Below are 21,197 nucleotides of genomic sequence, written 5' to 3'. Positions count from 1 at the left end.
AGAGAAGCGGAGGCTCCGGCGGGTCAGAGACACTGGCTGGAAGAGAGCGACGCCGGCTACTGCTCCGGTGAGTTCCCGGACCTCCTGCCGTGCCTGAGCCCGTTCCGGGGAGACAACGGAGGACGCTACCACCTGCTACGGCCAGGGGTATCTCAGCGCTGTTGCCACCCATTCGGGTGGTGCCCTCAACGCCAATTACACCGGCATCACCTCCACGGGCGCTTGGGCCTGGAGTTTGTACGACGCAGCCAGCGACGCCAGCCCAAGCGCGTCGAACGCCGCCAGCGACGCCCGCCCAAGCACGTCGAACGCCGCCTCGTCGCTGGCTACGGGATCCATACAACGCCGAGCCGCACCGAACCAACCGTGAGCACGAACCCCGACCACGAATAGTAGAACGCTAGTAGTAGACGCTGGTAGCAGTGTGCCCGGGTCGTTTGTATTTATAGCCTCTGTGTTTTGTGTCAGTTTTGTTAGTTTTGTGTTCTAGTGTGTGTGTCACGTAAGGTGTATTAAATGTGCGTTTGTGCAGGTACACCCGTCGCCTAGTCCATTCTTTCGGTTCGAGTGTTCTCCGGAGAGATCCGTGACACTCCTAGCCTTGTATAAGTGTTTTTAATTTTATATTTTGTTGTGTATTTTGCTTTGGTCGAAATTGTAACCAAAGCTTGTAACATACCAACTTTAAATCTTGCCTTTTTATGATGTATGTTTGCCCGGTACGGCCCTACAGATATGCCTACCCACCCACAAGCAATGCATGCTTAGGTGTGGTGGAAAATGTAACCACGAAAAAGAGAAGGGCAATAAAAATTATTATTATTATTATTATTATTATAGTGCGATTTTTTCTTTTTGCTTTTCTCACCAGAGTGTTTCCGACAGCACGACGCCCATGAATTTGACTGTCGGAACCATGTGTATAGCTTCATTTCCCACTATCAGGGCGATGTCATTTATAAAGCGGCTTATTTCGAATTCCGAATGGACCAGCTTTCATTTTGCTTCTATTGACTTTCAAAGCGTGTTGTAGTCCCACTGACACAAGTATTCCAGAAACTAATTTCTGGGTCTTGATAATTGGTTTTCATATTTACCGCCTACGATCATAGTAAAATCGTCAGCAAACGCTACGTGGCCCACAATGCGAGGTCTCCATGGTATACATCATCAATGAAACAGGAGAGGGATTAAAATGCTGCCTCGTGACACGTGAGACGAAGTGTTTCTGCACAGGACAGGATATTGTTGTCGGCCGCGATCTGCTTGCGGCGCCTAAAGTATGAGCGCAATAAATATGATATAATGGTTCAGTGATGTATTAACATGTTATTGTTCAGTAAACAAAATTCCTTCGAAAAATCTACGTAGATACTATGGGCCGCAGGTAAATCTCCAAATTCATTTATTATTATTTCTCTTCGCTGCAGTGGTGCCATTTCAGTGGATATTTTTTGTCGGAAGCCAAACTTGCAGTCGGAGAGGACCGCGTGCTTTTCCAAAAACCGGTTGATTGTGTAGCAGTTTTTTTTCTAGGCCCAGTACCGGGAAAATTGAAATTAGCGACAGTTTGAGAAGTCGGACGTTGTGCCGCCTTTATGGGTAGCAATAACTTTGTCGATTATCATCGGTTTGGGAGTGCACCTGTAGGAAACAAAAGATTATAGACTTCTAACAGCACTGGAGCCAACAAGTAAGAGACCTATATGAACGCATCTTTGGGCCAGCATGAACTTTGGGACGCGTCAACGTAGACAGACACTTGGAACACAGTTCACAACACAGAACAGATGGAACATGTTTGTTCCGTGTTCCATATGTCTGTCTACGTTGATGCGTCCCAAAGTTCATGCTGGCCCAAAGATGGATTCATACCAACTGGCCCAGAGGAATGCCATTTTGCTATATGAACGGCTTTATCTGGAACTTATCTATACACTTTGCCGAACTAGACCAAACATTTTTAAACAGGGTAATTACCTCGTTTTCAGTTGCTGAGATCATTAAAAAATAATCCCTCACCCTCAGCAAGTGACTTGAAGTGTCTGTGGTGTAGCAAAGTGTTTTTGTGACGTTGAAAAAAGGTTATTTAATTTGTAGTATATAAATAAGAAAAATTGGCATTCGTTTAGCTTTGGTTAAGCCTGGAGTGACGCGATAGCTACCGCTGGCCGAGTGGAACTTGCTCAGTTGGATTGCAAAGTCAGTCTTTCGCCGCTCCGTTTCGCTGCGCGTTTTTTACCTTCGTCCCACTTGAAACGGCGCATGCGCACAGCTGGGGCAGCTCGGTTTCGCCGGCGCGCCGCGCCGCCGGCAGCAACAGCTGCTCCGCACCACGTGGCTGGTCACGTGACCAACCCCGTGATCAGCCATCGCGCCGCGCCGTCGGCAGCTGCTCCGCACCGCGTGATCGATCACGTAACAGCGTGGCGGCGCAGCCACAGGGTGGCGCTGCCCCCCCCCCCCACCCCCCCGCCACGGCACCGCCACGGCGCTGCCACGCTTAAGGCTCGAAATGTTACCGTAATGTAGCTATCGCTGCAATACCGTTTTTAATATTGATGTGACTGAGGTCTTACAGCCAACGCCCAGAATTTGATGTAGCTGAGTTCACTTTTAGGCGTAGTGTTTGCCTCAGATATGGGGAAAGGGTTGCTGAAGTCATGGTATTTAGCGCTCCTAATTTTGAGCTTAAAGGGACAGGGTGAGCCCCATCTTTCCCATGTATTTTGTGGGATATTGAGGCGCACTTTTCTCAGCCATTAATAAAGTTAGCGGCAAGATATTTACACCATTTCTTAAGCATTTCGTCTTCCTGCTGGTCTACGAAAATTATTTTAGTACACAAAAAGCAAATTATTCGTATTTTTTTACTTTCTAGATATTATTTTTGACCAAATTTTGTACATGTTTTGTTATAAAATAAACAATGTTATTCGCACTGAGGTAATACTGATGCATTAAATTACACATATGCGAAATTTGGAGGTAGTGGGTTCGGACCCTACCGACGACATGGTTGTTTTTTCTGCCGCTTTATAGTTGATTTCCTTTAGGCAACAGATTATTTGAAGTATTTTTCTCCCATCGTTCAGCACCTCAAATTAAAAAAATAATTATTGTAAACATCCCCCTATGCACCTCAGTTTTGGGGACTGTTGGTTTCATTCATAATTTTGTCAAACGAACCCCTCATTTCTCTACCCTTGTTTGTGTATATATATATATATATATATATATATATATATATATATATATATATATATATATATATATATATATATATATATATATATATATATATATATATATATATATATATATATATATATATACACAGACAGGGTGTCCCACTAACTTTAGTCAAAGCTTAAAAATATGCCGCGCCACTCTAAGACCACGGGACCAAATGAATGCTGCTGGATATTCTATGGAGCAAGTCAAACAATTGTTTGTATTGTGCTTAATTGCATAATTAGTCAAGATTAATTAACCAAGTTCGCAAGCAATAAAAATAGGCGAAAAAGTCCAGTGAGAAAGTTCCAGAGCGGTCCGCGAAACGTCCAAATGAGCAGTTTCTAACTTTCCATCTTTTACGTATCGGCTTTTTTTCGCTCATTGCAGATGCCCGCGAAATACAAAAAAATACCACGTGACATGCCCGCTTGCGCGCCGCGATCGCAGTGCTCTCAAACGTTCCGTGTAGGAACGAACAGATAATTTAGCCCGCTGTGCTGCGGCTTAAAAAGTGACAGGACTGCGACGCAGGCGCTGGCTGCGCGCTTTACGCGAGCGCAAGCCATACGCACTGTGTCTGCTTGTCGCTATCATGCGCCACAAGTGAAGCATTGGCTGTCCGGTATAATTTCAAGAATCTAGAAAATAATCTTAGGAATCGGCACCATCGCAGAACCAATATCATGTGACATTGACACACCAATTAGTCACATTCCGGCTACACAGCCATCCTACATCAAAGATAGAAACCACTTTTTCCGCCAGATAGACAATATAACATTACCTGAAGGAGCCTTTCTTGTGGCCATGGATGTAGCATCCTTATACACAAACATTCCCCATGCCGACGGCATTGCCGGCCTTTCAGAATCTTATGAGCAGCAGAGACCTCATGAATCTCAAAGCCCGAACGTCTTAGGAACATTAGACAAAGTTGTGTTAGAATATAATTGCTTCGAATTTGATCTCCAATATTATCTACAAATAAGTGGCACCGCTATGGGAACAAGAATGGCCCCAAAACATGCTAACATCTTCATGCATCACATAGAGTCAAAATTTCTTTCTTCTTCTCCAATTCGGCCGTACTTTTACAAGCGCTACTTGGATGATATTTTTATAATATGGCCAAGCACAGAACAACTTATCTATTAAGTGAGAGTTTCAACTGCGTACACCCAAACATAACGTTTACGCGCACCTACTCAACCAGTCAAATCAATTTTCTTGATGTTGACATTCTGGTGGAGAAGGGGTCAGTTCGTACTACCGTTTATAGAAAACCAACCGACTTCCAAAAATATCTACATTTTCAAAGCGCCCATCCCAGTCACTGCAAAAAAAAAACATCCCTTATTCGCAGGCCTATCGTTATAGAAGAATCTGCTCTAGTGACCTAGACTTTCACGACAACTCCTAACACATGCGCAACGTGCTCTTTCCGCAGCGCTATCCACCTTCCCTTATTGATGGCGCCATAAACAAAGCTTCAAAACTGAACCGTAATCAAATACTCCACGGACACCAAAGAGAGAACGGAAATGACTACCCTACAAATCTTATATCGCATTCAAGAGTAAGGCACCGAACATGAACTCCACTCCAAGGAAAACAAAACCCCTAAATATGGATGCCACCCCTGTGGCGAAGGTCGCTGCAAAGTTTGCAAACGCATGCAGACTACGTGTTCCGCAACGAGTACGCGGTCAGGTTTCCGGCATTCAATCAACGGCAACTTTGACTACGACTCATCAAACATTATTTATATTCTTGAATGCACCGCGTGTAACCAGCAATACATAGGACAGACAAACACTGCATTCCGCATTCGATTTAACAATCACCGCGCACACACATCGTCTCTCCAAAATCTTCCCATATCCAAGCATGTAAACTCAGAAGGACACTCATTTGACAAACTAAAAGTAACAATCTTTCAAGAGGTCTTCAAAAACACGCGAGAACTTAAACAACGTGAATCCTACTTTATCCACAAGTTAAATACTATTCAAGAAGGCCTCAAGGAAAAGCCTGGTACTCTTTCTTTTATTCACGCCCTCGAAACAAAATAATCCTACACTTCTTGTTAATTGGCTAACTTTGATATACCTTTTATAACTCCTAGTATATATCCCAGGCATTCATACCCCTCCTTACTTACACTGTCCTGCCTCATGCTATATTGATAATTTTTGATCTTCATTCCTTACCTCCTAATTTTTAAGCTTTTACACCACCTGGCCCTCCGCCTCTACAAACAGGTATTCCCGACGAAGTCGGTTCGACGACCTGTACAGGGAGAAGGAAGCATTGTACAATAAAACCCAGACCCCCTGTGTAAGTTCTTACACATGTGCTCGTGACGACGTAGCCCACTCCTTCCCTAACGTTCCAGGCCTCGTTTCACGGGAAATTAGTGAGACCCCCCAAAAGGCGCCTGGTTTGGCCTGTTCGTCGCCGCCAGTGTCGTTTGCGCAGCGGCGCCTATTTGGCCACGCATCTGCCGGGGCGCCCATTTTGGTATTTGCGCATTTTGTTTGTATGTTTTGTTTTCGTACGCCTGTCGTTGCCGCGCTTCCCATGGCCCCCGCACCGTCTTCCTCTCCCTTTCTCTCGTTTCGTCATCTCCTTTTTTTACTGTCCTTCTAGTTTTTTTCCTCCCCTTTTTTTTTCTATCTCCTTATTTCCTTCCTCCCTCAATCTTGTCCCGGTCTGCTCCTCGCACCCGAAAATTTGTTATTTTTTTAGTTGTTCTAACTGTTTCTGTATTTGCTGGTTACATTCCTTTTTCTCTCTCCTTTGCAGCTCAGAAACTTAAAACATCAATCTGAAGAGATACCACTGCAGTCCTGAAGAAGACCGCAACGCGGTCGAAACTTTGGCAAATAAATCTGTCTCTGTAGAAGTGCCCACTTCTCTTAACCCTATATATATTGCCGCGAATCTTTGCAGTGTTTGTTCCTTCTTCAAATCTGCCTCCGCACCACTTTATCGCTTTCTTTGCGAGCAAAACGCGACTAGATTTATCTCGATTAATCGCAACCAGGCAGAGCTGATTCTACGTTGTTCCGGAATGTTCTAGTAACTTTGCACGCTTTATCTCGAAAGTTCGCTATCAGCTTTAAATTGGGCACGACCGACCGCAGCGGGCATTCTGTTCGACGAACGCCGAGCACGCTTGTCGCTTCGCCGCCGCAGAGTGATTCAGTCCATTTTGGGTGCAAGTCAGCCCAATAAACAGTTTTCTTTTAGAAGACCCTTTTGTCCGTCTTCATCACTGCTTCGACTGCCGTCACCAGTACGTGACATCTGGTGGAGGTGCGGGGTGTTGATGTCCGTACCTCTCGCACCTCTACTTCGCCGCGCCGACCCCGGGATGACCGAGGAAACGAAAGTTCAGTTTCAGCCTCGTCCGCCTGCCGCCAAACACATTCGACGAATTCACGCAAGAAGCCTAAACGATCGAAAAGACCCTCGACGTCCGGGCTCGGCAGTACAAGCGCCCTTTCTCTGTCTGTGCAATGTGTCTGGACACGACGAGCATCACGAGCGACAACTTGCAGGAAGTGATCCGCAAAATTGTCCGCGAGCAACTACGCCGATTACTGCCATCCTCCTCACAGCCGCAAGCAGCGACTCTCATGGACGTGTTGTGGGAAGAAGTGCAACAGGCATTCATGGTGTGTGAACAGCGCAACAAAGGAGGGACAAAGGCAAGACAAACGCTGACTAGCAGCTGAGTTTATTGCAGAACGAAAAGTGGTAATATATAGTGAACGTGAAAAATAAAATTTAAAGAACAGAAAAAAACGACAAAAGCGGGTAAACAACCTAAGTATGTGCAAGTCCAGATACTGAATTTTCTTGGACTTGCACAAGACATAGATTGTTTACCCCTTTTTGTTTTTTTTCTGTTTTTATGTTTTATTTTTCACGTTCACTTTATGTTACCACTTTTCGTTATTCAATAAACTCAGTTGCTAGTCAGCGCTTGTCTTGCCTATGTCCTGCCTTTGTTGTGCTGTTTACCCATCATGAATGCTTACCAACTCGCCCAAATTTCAGCTTTACTCAGTGCAACAGGCACTTGGCACCCCGGCGGCCACTCAACCTCAGGCCATGACCTACGCCGCTGCAGTACGCACTCCGTAGCCCCAGCGACAACCCATACGAATGACGCTTTCGATTCGCGCTGTCACACGCCAAAAAGAAGTGTACAAATTTTTAGTGTGCGAATGTTCAATTTTTTCGCAAATCTATTTACTCTGAGTTAATTTTCAATATTATTTCCCCCTTTGATTAACCATTAACTACGAAAAGCAGCATGGTCCAAGATCAGTAATACCTCTGCTACACGAGCGTTTCGAATGCTTTTAAGGGAATGCCATTCCACTAGACTGCCATCTTTTGCTGCTCCTCGAATTTTTTAACAGCATTCGGCTGAGAGACATTCCAGTCAACGGAGTTCCGCGAAGACGTGCGAGATTTTGCGATGCCTTCAAAACTCGAACACAGCCAGCACTACCCGCACCGACCAACAGCCGTTGCCGTCGCTTCGACCCGCCCACACCGACGCCGGACTGCTTCGGTTCTGTGGATGTCGATTTTCATGTGTGTTCCTCACTTTTTTATGCTTATTTTTAACAAATAATTTGTGTATACTCTAACTGAGTGCTTGAAAATCATAGCACACCACTGAACATTTGCCAGATTAGTGCGAAGTCTCCTCAGGAATGCAACGATTAGGACGACTGCACTGCAGTCTTGTTTACATCGCTGTGTACAAACTGCTAGCGCTTGTTTGAATCACCTGAAACGCATCTGCGCATTAGTTATCGTAAATTATCTCATTGTTCCACCGGTTGTACCTTTGCTTGCTTGCAATACTCTTGTCTAGATAGGAGACGCAATGCTACCAATACATCGGTACAGGAAAAAATGTCTCAATCAGAACTTCTACCATCAGCCATCTGGATAGACTGTATAGGAATTCGAAGGAAAATCGTTCAGTGGGGAAATAGATTGCGGCGGTGAATTCTTTAAGAACACCCCACAAAAGGGCGCCCTCAGTCCTGTGACCAGTGGGCGCAAACAGAATAGACAAATGAGCCTATTAAACACAACTAGGAGGTAGGGGATGGCTTGCTGTTTTAAAAAGAAAGACCTTGAAGGAAGCTGATGAACAAACAAGTGCTGAAGACCAGCTCCACGTACCAGCCTCCAGAGGAAGAAACAAATTGTCTCGACGCGTTGGCTCGGATTTAGAGGGCCACTGAAAAGTCGCAGAAATTTTATGCACTACCTGTACTTTACTTCTTTTCTTTCACAACGGAACAATTGCATGACATCGATAAGCTTCGAAAAAAAAAACATTATTGCACACATGTGCTCGTGAAACTAGAGACACTCCCAGCCCATCCAAGCGTGGGTTTGTCGCCTAACTATTGAGGTCTGAGAACGCCAGTCAGACCCACTATTATGATACAGAAGCAAGGGAACCCCCAAATGCTGTAAGTCTTCAGAGTCCCACCTGATGCCGCCGAAAAAGCTTGGTTTTGTACCTCAGTGGCCTACCCAGAGCCCCTTTGATTTACCAAGGTTAAGAGACGCATCCGAACTATCACAAAACTGCGTAGTTACACGCAAAACCTCGAGCGCAATCTTTTTATCAGAACAGAAGCGCACAACAGAAGCGTCGTGTTGTTGTTGTTGCTTTAATGACATGGCACATACCCACGATGGGGAATAGGACAGGGTCCAGCGAGGACGACCAAGAGGGTAAACTGGTGCACGAAGCTAGCGGTTGTGGTTGGTGTAGTTAGTCAAAGAATAATTAACGAGGAAATAAAACATGGAAGAGGAGATCAGAAAAATGAATACATCAAAAATAGTGAAAGGTGTTTTAAATGTGGAAATTTTGGATACAGTTAGCAAGAGAATTGACGGTAGCTATTATGTAATCGTGAAGGTATCCGCAAACTTTATGCAGTGCAAAACCTCCTTAACGGGTTAAACTGCAACATACTTTACCATTGGTTTACCCTACCATTTGTTTGTCTTCTATGGTAAGCATTTCGTAATCTGCGGCGATTTTAGTAAATACTCTATTTTCAGTTCTTTTAATTCTGTTGACAAGGTGCAAAATTCCACTCCGTCTCCTCGCCGAATAGTTTTCTTTATAACAAAGTGGCCGTAACGGCAATATCTTAAATAGTCCGACCCTTCACGATACCATGTCTCGGAGAACATAATGACATCAAACGGGGATTTAAAACATTCAAGAGCTATCTGTAATTTTTTTTTATAACTGCTGGTTAATCGAGAATTCCTGCGTTATATTCTCAGCGTATTTTCGTCAACAATGTTATTGAGTTCGGCTGAGGAAAAGCAGTCGTAAAACATGCTTTCGCACGTGTACTAAGTTTAGCATCTTAAAACTTTAACACTTTTTTCTATGTTTTATCCTTCTATGTTTCATAATATTAATAAGTGATGAAGCAACTTCATAGGGGGAAACAAGGAATAATTCTTGCGCAACAGTCTTGTGCTCCGGTTTAGACGAATCTTTCCTCAGGACGAAGTTCCCAAAGAACACCTGGAAGGGCGTGACAGGCCTGTTGCGTGAAGGCAGCTGTAATAAATCGATGCCGGCGTCGCGATACAACCTGGGCCACTGTACGTGTGGCGCTCGGGGCCTCATTGGTAGTCGCCTCGCAGGGCATAATCTCTCTCGTCTGCGTGTCAGAGGCGGCAGGGTGTTGTCTGGAGTGTGAACGGTAGGATCGATAAAGCTCGACTTCTCTATGGAGGACAGATTTGCGCGCGATCTTCTTACTTGGCTGTTATCCATTTTTGCCGTTATGTGCATCTTGCGCAGTTTTTTTTTCTAAATTTGTTTAGCAAAAAGACAGGAGTAGTACAGCAGCTTAGATTCAGGCTACGGGTCCAGGTTTGTAAAGACATCCTATACCGTTATTAAGAAATGATAGAGTGTAACAAAACCCTGCCTTCTCTTCGATGTGCCATATCACTGCACTGAGATACAAGCGAGAACGCAACCTTGATGCTTGGGTAGTCATGAGGCACGAATGTTCGTCATTTGTGCGATGTTTCTTCCGGTCGGTGGCCACTTTAACTAATATTTTTTCTCGAGCGAGAGAGCCAACCTTGTGATAGCATTTTGCTGAACGTCGCTACGAAGAAAACACAAATGCTATTTATTACTTAGAGCGAGCGTTGAATTGCCCATAAGCGAAGAAGCGAAATTTTGCGTTTAGGTTGGTTGGGATACTGGCACGAACACAAGTTTGAAGACCTCCGACAAATACATTATAGGTGAGAATAGCGGAGAATAAAGCAACTAAATTTGTTTCTTTACGCCCGGCAGGCGAACGACATAAGTGGGGTAATGCGGACCACATTGAGAGTATCGCAAGAAAAATGTGTGCTCAACCGCTTGCAGTTGGATTTAATGCGTGCTGCCCCGTCGGTTTTTCATTGCAGCACAAAGTACAAAAAGTTTTGAAAATATCCAAAACATGCGGATATTATGGATACTCGGAAGCCCGCACAGAGCACCTCTGGCGGGGGCTTCAACGGACGGCGATCGGGACTTCAGCTCTTTTGTATGTTCGTAAAAGAAATTAAGGAGCGCTTCAAGCGAAAAATTTTAACTGGGAATGAGTTGGTTTCAGGTTGACAGGTTTAAGGAACTATACCTAGTTGGTTCCAGTTCAGCTCTAATAGCGTATTGCTTCTGAAACCAGATTACCAGGGAGCAGTTATATCTCATTTCAAACTATTCAGAGCTGTAGCAAAAAAATGAAGCTCATATGATATAATAACAGACGGAGTATTTACATTCATTGATTTTTATTTCCACGATGCAGTTACAGTATTTTTTTGCTGTATCATCTGGAGTCGTTGCTCTTCTCTTATAGAGACTTGAATCTTTTCAGGTAGGTTATTGGGGAGGGTTTGATGGTAGTACTTGCATTCGTGTTATTAATCTTCCCTCAGAGCTCGAGGGTTGCTAAATATAAAATGGCACAATGTCAGTCGTGTGCCCGAACTCACCCGCAACAGCTTCCAAGTTTTCCGGAGTCAGGTTTGGTTTGGATACCTCAGCTGTGCCGCTCTTCCGAGGTGCATTTCCACCCTGCACGCTCGGAAATAACAGGCCCGACTGCGTCCAGATTGTCTGGGCCGTCTCTTTAACGAAAAGAGTTGCCTTCTTGTATGCCATAATGCAATTTGCTTCCACTTTTGACAGTGTAATATCATTGTGGAGGTGGCACCGCAGTGAAACACTTAGGCTCAGAGTATGGCCTAAAAAATTAGCAGGTTGCGCTCATGTGTGTTCGTTTAAAGTGCAAGGCTTGTACATACAGAGCGCCCAGGAAGGTATGTCAAGTCTGCAGGTTCCTTGCTGCTCCCTGAAAGTTCCACTGCGTTACGCAGTAAAAGAACGGTAGTTTTAAACTTTAACATTGTTAAGAACTTTATTCAACTCATATACAGACATACACGCATGGGCTAGCTCACAACATTGTCATAATGTCTCCAGGAAACTTACCCCGTGTAGCAGAACCATGATCTTGAGTCAACTGAGCACATAGGCCTGCGTGACCGAATTTATTGTATGTTTTATGACATTTCTGTATGCTAACGCCTCATCTAGCATCGCATTGAGTTGCAAAAGTTACAGTTGACCTGCACATGCTCTATGGTACATATGTTACATGGGATTAAGCATCCTAAAGCGACATGGGCTGTGATGGACACATACTGGAGCGCTTTGGAAAAATTTGGGCCGTCTGGCGTTGGCACAGTAGTTAGATATATTGATTTTAATGGCGCAACAGCAACTGAGGGTATGATGCGCCAAACACACGGTTAGAGCTTTGCTTAAAGGTTCCGCTTTTATATCTAAAGTTTGTTTAAAACATTGGCTTCTCTGAGAAACGTAAAAATGCTTGAAAAATCAACCAGTGCTTGATCTCCCAAAAGTAACATGGGGTGTAGTGGGATGTGTTCATTGTAGAATGTTGTGAAATATTTTTTCCTCAGTTGTTCAAATTTTGTGCATACAATTAAAATGTGGTTTATCGTGAGTTCATCGCCACACATTTCGCAGAGAGGTTTGTCTTTTTTTGTCAGTGAGAAGTTGTGCGTAGGGTGTGTGTGTCCAAAGCGTAGTCGACACAAAACTCTTGTAAAACGTTCCTGATGTTTACATTATCTCCATTCTCCCAAAACGGGTTTTATAGAATGTAGTTTGTTGTTTGTCTGTTCTTCCCATGCAACTTGTCACTTATTCCTGAGTTTACTGTGCAGTAAATTAGAAAAATTCCTCTGTGGTATGTTAGCTTGTTTTATATGACCAATTCCAGCTTGTGCTGCGCAAGCATCTGCTCTCTCATTACCTAAAATTGCGACATGGCTAGGGACCCAGCAGAATATAATGTTATGTTTTTGCTTTGTGATTTTAACTATGTTATGAATGATTTTTCCTATTATGGGTTCAGCAGCATTTGTAGAGTGCAGCGCTTTGAGCATAATCAGTGAATCGGTGTAAATGATGCTATTTTTTATGTTTTGTTTAACTATTTGATCTACGGCTACAAAGATGGCATAATACTCCGCAGTAAATACCGATGCATACTGTGGCAATCGTATCATTTTTTGCGTTTTTCCTTGAATTACTGCACTTCCGACTTGTCTTTCTGTTTTTGAGCCATCAGTGTAAAATTCAGTATAGGTGTCATAATTTTCTTGTAGTGCAAAACACTCTTGCAGTATGTGCTCGTGTGGCATTTCCTCTTCGTTTACGTGTGTCAGTGTGAAGTCACACACCGAAGGGAGGCTGTACCATGGTGGCAGATATGCAAGTCTTTGTGCAATTTTCGGTAGGGCGTGCAGCACTGCTAACTCTTCACATTTTATCTTCAAAGCTCATTGTTAGTGGCCTGATAAAATGTGGTTTATTACTGAATAATCTTCTAGATGGGCACTTGGTAACAATGGGATAGCAGAAATGTTTAGGAAGACAACGGGGTTTTAGGATGTACGTGCATGTAAGTGTGACTCTTCTATCCTCTAGTTTGAACTAGCTTCAACATAAAGACTGTTTACCGGGGATGTTCTATATGCTGCAGTTGATAGGCGCAAACCAAGATTATGAACAGGGTCCAGTCGTTTCAAGTAGGATGCTTTTGCTGAACCATATACTATGCACCCAAAGTACAGCTTGGAGCACACCAAAGAGCGATATATTTGTAATAGGCATGCTCTATCGGATCCCCACCGTTCTCGCGAGAGTACCTTTAATACATTAAGGGCTTGGGATGCTTTCTTTTTAAGGTTGTTTATGTGTGGTAGAAATGTAAGTTTCTTGTCAAAAGTGACGCCTAAAAATTTATGTTCTTGATTGGCAGTGTGGCTTGATTAAAGCACAGGTTGGGATCGACCTGTAGGCCTCGTCGTAATGAGAACAGAACAGCTGCTGTTTTTTTGAGGAGAGAACTTGAATCCATTTTTCTCTGCCCAAGAAGCCAGTTTATTTAGTGTGATTTTTATTTGTCTCTCGCAGGACAGTATGCTGGAAGAAGTGTATGCTATCTGTAGGTCATCTACATAAACTGAATACATTACGGACTTGGGTATTACTTTGGCTAAAGAATTCATTTTTACTATGAAGAGTGTAGTACTTAAAATGCAGCCCTGGGGTACGCCATTCTCTTGGGTGAAGGTCATTGACAGAGTTGCTCCTAGGCAGACTTTGAATGTGCGGTTAGTCAAGAAGTCGTTCAAGGAGCTCAGCATCCTGCCGCGGATCCCTAGCTCTGCTAGGTCATGGAGGATGCCGAACTTCCACGTGGTATCATAGACCTTCTCCAAATCGAAGAAGACATCGATACAGTGCTGCTTGTGGATGAACGCCTCCCGGATGGTGTTTTCTAGGCGGACAAGGTGATCAGTGGACGAGCATGCTTTCTTAAATCCACATTGATGTACATTTAAGAGTCGACGGGATTCATGTGTGAAGGTCAGTCTAATGCTTATTATGCTTTCGAAAGATTTTGCAATGCAGCTGGTGAGGGCTATTGGTCTGTAATTGTCAGGACTTGTTGGTGGTTTTCCGGGTTTCAGAAAAGGTACTATTATTGGTTTCTTCCACTCCTCAGGTATATCCCCAGTTGTCCATATTTTGTTAAAGAATTTCAACAATGCCTGTACGGCAGCCTCAGAGAGGTGGGCAAGAATAGTGTGATGCACATTATCTGGGCCTGGTGCTGTCTTTTTACCAGAAGATAATACCCTATTCAATTCCTTAAGTGTGATGGGTTGATTGTAGTCCTCGTGCATGCCTGCTGCAAATAGAAGTTTTTGTTTTTCTGCTATTGCTTTGTACTTCTGGAACGTGTTTGTGTAGTTGGACGAACTGGAAACTTCAGCAAAATGCTCTCCCAGTATGTTGGCCTGTTCAGGTAATGATGTTTGTGTCCCAGGTGTAGTCAATAGAGGAAGTGTGAAAGGTGTATAGTCACTACTGAATCTACAAACCTTTTCCTATATTTTTTGGGGGTTATTGAGCTGTTTATTGAGGACACATATTTCTGCTACGAGGATTTCTCGGCATTTCTTCGAACGAATCGCGCTCTCGCCTTGGCCCTCTTAAAGGCAATCAAGTTCTCCGCTGTGGTATACCGACGCAGAGAGCCACCTTGGCCTAGTGGTCTGGGCGTCAGCTGTGGGAGGTGGTTGGTTCGAAACCCACCCCCGGACACCCATCGGTAAAAATGGGTACAAGCCACCGCCGGCCCGGCGCCCGGCTTCTTCAGAGGTGTGTGCTTGGAGGAGGCTCCGCAAACCCAGTTTCAACAACTCAACCTGCAAAGGTTTTTCGTGTTTCACTCCCCAGTGAAGAGTTCGACTCAAGACTCGTACGCTCTAACTAGCGACAGGTTCAAACACTATGGTCCTTCGTCAGAAGCGATTCAGAGTATCACTACGGTCATGGGCTAGTCAGGCTTTTCGGCTGTCCGGCTTTGTGAGACTTTTATTTTGTTGTTTTTTTGCCAATCTGCATTCTTGTGTCCACCATATTTTGTTTTTTGTGTACGAGTCCTGTTTGTGGTATGGCTAGTGTAGCGGCCGATATTATGCATGTAATAAACTTTTCATTAATTTCGTCTATGCTGAGGTCTTCACAAAATTCTTTTTCTAGTGTGGCACTCGCTGTAAAAAGTGACCAGTCGGCGAGGTAAAGTTCCCAGCGCCGTCGTCTTGGGGGGATGACTGGAGTAGACGATGAGAGGCTGATGATAGTAGGTAGGTGATCACTTCCCAGAGGGTCAGTTAAAGCATCCCATTTAAAATCGTTAAAAAGCGATGGAGATGCGAAAGCTAAATCAAGGAAGCTCATTTTTGCCGAGCTTGGGCAACAATAAGTGGCTTTACTCGTATTTAAAAGACAGATATTATTTGAGAGGATAAATATTCGATTATTTGTCCCCTTGAGTCACATCGTTCGCTTCCCCAAAATGGGAAGTGAGCGTTAAAATCGCCAACTACCAGATATGGCTCGGGCAGTTGATCAACCAGGCTTTCTAAATCTTTGATTGTTAATGTCATGTGCGGGGGAAGATATACAGAACATACTGTTATTGTTTTGTAGGTAACGACGCTAACTGCAACTGCCTCAAGTTTTGTGTTCAGTCTGACTTCTTGAGCAGGGACGCCGCTTTGGACGACAATTGCGACGCCTCCCGAGAGTCGATTTGCCTGCTCGCGATCACGTCTAAAAATTTTATAATGTTTCAGAATTTCCACATGTTTTGGACCACGATTGGTCTCCTGAAGACATAAAACTATGGGTAACATTGACCCTAAAATATGTGTTATGTCACTGTAATTCCGCAAATGTCCTCTGCAATTCCATTGAATTAAAAAAGCCACGTTTATGCTTTTTAAAGGAAATGAAAGGGGATTTATTTATGTGGTGGGCCCATTATGAGGGGCCTGTCTTTTTTTCTCTCAAGAGCGCTGTTCCGCCGCTGTAATGGAGGTGGAGTGGGTGAAGTATCCATCACCTCGACAGAGGTGCTGGAGGATCGCGTAGCCGCGGTTGTATTAGGATCAGGCCTCTCCCGACGGGGGGAGGTCCTGCGGAATGCCAACCCATGGACCGGCGCTCCCTGCTTTGGCAATGACAGGGCAGCTTTCGCTGGCCCTGCCTGGGGCGTGGATGGCCCTGCCATAGGCTTGGCGGAAGCAGTCTTGGCAGGTGCCGGAGTGCTTGCTGTTTTGCTGTGAAGGAGAATGTGTTGGTAAGCGCAAAACGCCTTCTCGCTTCTTTAAATGAAATGTTTTACTTTGTCTTTATGGTGATTATCTATTTTTCTTTCTTCCAGGACGGACACGCCCTGGAGTATGTAGCATGTTCTCCTTCACAGTTTGCAGAGCGCAGGGCTGCGTCACATCCATCAGACTGGTGATCATTCGAAGCATATTTTGCGCAAGTTTTGCGACAGCGCAGCTCTGTGAGCCGTGGCCGAACCTTCGACATTTGAAACATCGGCGAGGGTTTGGTATGTATGGTCTTACATTGATTTTCAAATATCCTACGTCGATTGTGTCGAGCAGGGTGCTGGTGTTGAACGTGAGGATCATGTGTTTTTTGTCTATTTCCTTATTGTCCTTTCGGATTTTGGTTCGGTTGACATCTATGACGTCTTGGTCGGTGAGCCCTTCGAGCATTTTTTTTTCAGTTATATGAACAAAATCATTTTCGTATATTACACCTCGGACAGTGTTAAGTGAGCGAGGAAAAGTCACGGAGACCGGGATTTTCCCTATGAATGTTAGGTTGTAGAGCTTAAAGTGTTGGACATTGTCACACATTTCGAGCAATAAGTCGCCGCTGGTCATTTTTGAGAGCTTGTAGCCAATGCCTAAGGTTTCAGTCAAGCACTTTGACACATGGAAGGGGGATGTTATTGTTGCCTGTTTACCTTGTTCTTCACTGTGGATCACATGATACTTAGGAAAGGTTACTTTTCTTTTTTAAAGAAGTCGTCTGCCTCGTTCCGCCCTCTTTTGAGAGAGCGATCTGGTTTTGAAAGTAGGGGAGCCATAAAAAAATTTTGTTTTTCAGTCATGGTGCCAGCCACCGACCACGGAGTCCAACAAGGGGACGGGACAGGCACTTGAAAGCAAGTCCTGCCCACGCCAACTGTACACCTCAACTATAACCAAATATGACGCAACTCAGGGTAGTTGATCACACAAGATTAACCCTCGCCGCCAGGGAAAACGGAAAAACCAAGAAGCGAGTAGGAGATAGGAGAGTTGTGAGAAAGACATAGGAAAGTGAAAGATGGACGGGAGGTTAGAAAAAGGCGACTGCCGATTCCCCCCCGGTCGGGTCAGGCCGGAGGTGACGTCTACAGGAAGCTAGGGCCAGAGTGGTGTGTTGCCTCCGCCGTGGAGCCTTAAGGTTCCAAACGCTCGGCATCCGCTCAACCACCAGGATCCCCTTTTCCCCGGACACGGCAATGCCACGCACGGCTAGGCGCGGGTGCTCGGGCCCGTGGTGATGCTCTGTTCACCATCATCCCCTTGCGGGGATGTCCCTGCGGGTGCTCGGAAACCCGTGGTGTCGCCACTCACCAACGCCTGCAAGTTGCAGACGCCCCCCTGCGGGGGTTGGCACAGTATACTGGCGCATTGCGTTTAGCCTCCCTCGGAACACAACCACTGCGGCTGGGATCAAACCCGCGTCCTCAGCCTCCTCAGTAGTCGAGCGCTCTACCAACTGAGCTGGAGCAGCGGGACTGTACAAACCTTAAATACCCGGAAGACGTAAAACTGAAGTAAAAAATTTTCGATAGAAAAAGTGCATAATTATGAACTCAGCGGCAGTGCATTTGCTTGTAATAGCTTTCAGTACAATTCGTCTAACTGTAAATATAAGCACCAGAATCCAAAAGAGGTATTATAGGTACAAAATTAAAAACCTGCAGTAATGTCGCGTCACCCATTTTTGAAGAGTCCCGTTGGGTAACATTTCGGGCTAGCACCGCATCATTTTCTGTACACATAAACAACAGAGTAAGATCATACATGTCGTATTCATTCTGCAGCTTGCCGCGTCTAATTTACATCCCTTGCAGATTTATGCACAGTGACGGGGAACACTTCTTTGGAAATGGCATCAGGTTGCGAATTCTCAAAATTTGACGGTGTGTCCGGATCTGATGCTTCATTGTAAAGAAAATTGCGACTTGAAAGCAAACCCAGCCAGCTACTGTCTTCGTGCAAAGAAAAAAAATCAGTTCCACATAACCCGCAAATGTCCATAACTGCTGTGGCATCCTTTCATAATGTACAAGACATTTGTGCTGAAGAGGCTTATGTCCTGAACGCTTCACTGAATAAGTAATATTATTGACTTGAATTTGGGTTCCCAAATTACAGGAGACTGAAAAAGGCGTACGTCCATGCTGTGTCAAAATCAATGTTGGCCACTTTGTCTTGCTTATCTTTCACTCCTGAAGTAGGTTTATAGAGGTTTGAAATGCAGTCCAAAAAGTGTGAGGCGCTAGGTTTAATCTTTCTTTAAGAGCACAGACCTTTGGGCGAGTTGGTGCAGTGCAATCATGTACAAGAGCAAAAAAAAACAAAGACAAAGAAGGACTGAACAACACGACCGCTCGCGTTGTCCAGTCATTCTTTGTCCTTTTTTTTGCACTTGTGCATGATTGCCTTTGCTTAGGCGGGCGCTACATATTATTTATAATATGTTTATTAATACAGTAGCAATATATAACAGCTTAAAGATACAAACATATGCAAAAGCTTCGATCACGCCTAGAGATATTTGGCTGCAAGAGCAAGTGCGGCGCACTGACTTGTTTCCAAAGGAAAAGGTCAGCGTGTTGCAGCTACTTGCATCTCAGTTTCTAATATCATGCCTCTCCGCTACTCGAAGCTCACTGCTTAAAATGAGTGACTCCTCCGACTGAGACGTGCTTGTTGCACACTGCCTCTTGTGCTGCGCATAATGTTGCAGTATAAACACAGCTCGTTAATGCTGCCTGGCAGGTAACAGTACAAAGAGAGTTTGTCGTCAGCTATACAACACTCACAGTAAAGAGAGAGAGAGAGAAAGAGAGAGAAAGACAAAAGGAAAGACAGGGAGGTTAACTAGGCAGCGCCCTGTATGCTACCCTACACGTGGGAAGGGGAACGGAGGGAGAGATAGGAAGGGGAGAGAACAAAGGGAGACGATCACTTTTCCACATGTCCGTTGGCCATTACTTGCAGGGTAAACAGGCCACACACTGATAGTTCACAACATTGCACTCAGTCCTGAGTCATTCAAGAACTTGAAAAGCGCCTTCAAAGCTATCATCTGTGATGAACGCTTACTCCAAGGACTCAGAATCTTGGTTTCACTAAGGGGCCGAGGATCAAAACGGCGGAGTGTTGCAGCCAGGAGTGCACGCTCACGCTGAAACCGAGGGCAGTTACAAAGAAGGTGTTCTATAGTTTCGTCGCACCCACAGTTCTCACACGCAGGAGAGTCTGCCATTGCGATTAAGTGGGAGTAGGCATTTGTGAACGCCACTCCCAGCCACAGGCGAGCGACACAAGAGCGTAGCATCGCAACGGGAGAGGCCGGACGGAGGACTGAGTTGGAGTAAGGGGTCTAGGGGGTGCAGTCGGCATGCGGAGTTTCGAGGAGAAGACCATGACACTAAAAGCTCTCTTCGGCCAAGCATTCGCAAATGTCTTGATGCGTCGGCTGTTGTCAACAGTATCTGGACAATGTTGGCACTGACGCTCGAGCTGCAGCGTCAGCTGCGTCGTTTCCGACAATGCCAAAGTGTCCCGGTATCCACTGGAAGACGATGTCATGACACTCTTCCTGCGCCTGGTGTTGCAGATGTCTTAATTCAGCTGCGAGTTTATCGTGAATGCCGTGGCGTAAAGCAGGATAAATACACTGTAGGGCTGCTTTTGAGTCGCAGAAGACAGTCCATATGTGGGGTGTTTGTGCACCGATTTACTGCAAAGCCGCACGAAGAGCGGAAAATTCTGATCTGGTGGAGGTTGTACTCACAGTAAATTTCGAATTTTTCTATGCACTTAGCCCAGCTGCATGCGCAGGAATGAGTCATAATTATTCTTGGCAGACGCCTGGTTGTTCTTTTTCTTTTGTGGAAACCGTGACGTCATTCAATTAATAATTACTTTCCTAGACGAAACTACGCGCTATTCGTTTTATATTTGTGCGGGTGGTCTTCTGTAGACCTTAACTAATCTATCTGTCTATGCATAGGTAGAGTCATGGGCGCCATTTGGGAGCAAACAAATTATTTTTGCGCTGTCAGGCAAAACAAATCGACAAAAAGTATAGAAGCACGAGGGGCATGCACGCTCTATTTGCTGGAGGCAATGAGTGTGTCGCGAGGGAACGCAGAAATAATTTTCAGTGCGCATCTGCATCCAGTGAACGTTTTGTTCATAGCCAGTGCATGTAGGAACTGGCCGGGCACATTGTCCAAGCAATTTATAATACTTTTCCTGCCGAGCCAACAGAGAGACGCCACATAACAGATAATGCAGCGCATTCGAAATGCAGCTTTTTAATGCCGAACTTCCGTCCACGCGGAAATCATCAAATATTTCATACCTGCTATCTTTTGCGCATTAACGATTCGCCTTCAGAGATTTCCTCCATGGTCATCTTCGGCAACGGTACCCTCTTCTTAATTCCCCTGGCCCATCGTGGGTATGTGCAGGTGCAATATATCGCAAAAATTAGCTGTGATGTAAGTACCGCTGAATCTGCTTAGAGAGCGAGAACTGTGGTGTATCGAGCAACTAGACGCGGCTTGGTGTCTTTAATGTTCAGTGCATTCCGGACACTTTTGCCACTCGCTTAATTGGAA

At 44.9% G+C, this 21,197-nt stretch overlaps 1 protein-coding gene across 2 annotated transcripts in view; it reads right to left on the bottom strand.

Annotated features, from left to right (window-relative positions):
- Positions 1 to 21,197, bottom strand: part of LOC144099516 (P-selectin-like) — a 138,955-nt gene that overhangs the window by 21,767 nt on the left and 95,991 nt on the right. The window contains exon 6 of one of the 2 annotated variants that reach the window (XM_077632877.1): positions 16,214 to 16,548. The exons of the other annotated variant lie outside the window; for it this stretch is intronic. Coding sequence (XP_077489003.1) covers positions 16,328 to 16,548 — 221 coding nt within the window. The 3' untranslated portion in view covers positions 16,214 to 16,327. Of the gene's footprint in view, positions 1 to 16,213; positions 16,549 to 21,197 lie in introns of those variants that run through there. 2 annotated transcript variants of the gene reach the window in all.

Source organism: Amblyomma americanum, chromosome 7 (genome assembly GCF_052857255.1).
Source record: "Amblyomma americanum isolate KBUSLIRL-KWMA chromosome 7, ASM5285725v1, whole genome shotgun sequence".
In the NCBI taxonomy this organism is placed as follows: domain Eukaryota; kingdom Metazoa; phylum Arthropoda; class Arachnida; order Ixodida; family Ixodidae; genus Amblyomma; species Amblyomma americanum.
This window is presented reverse-complemented; position numbering and strand designations above follow the sequence as displayed.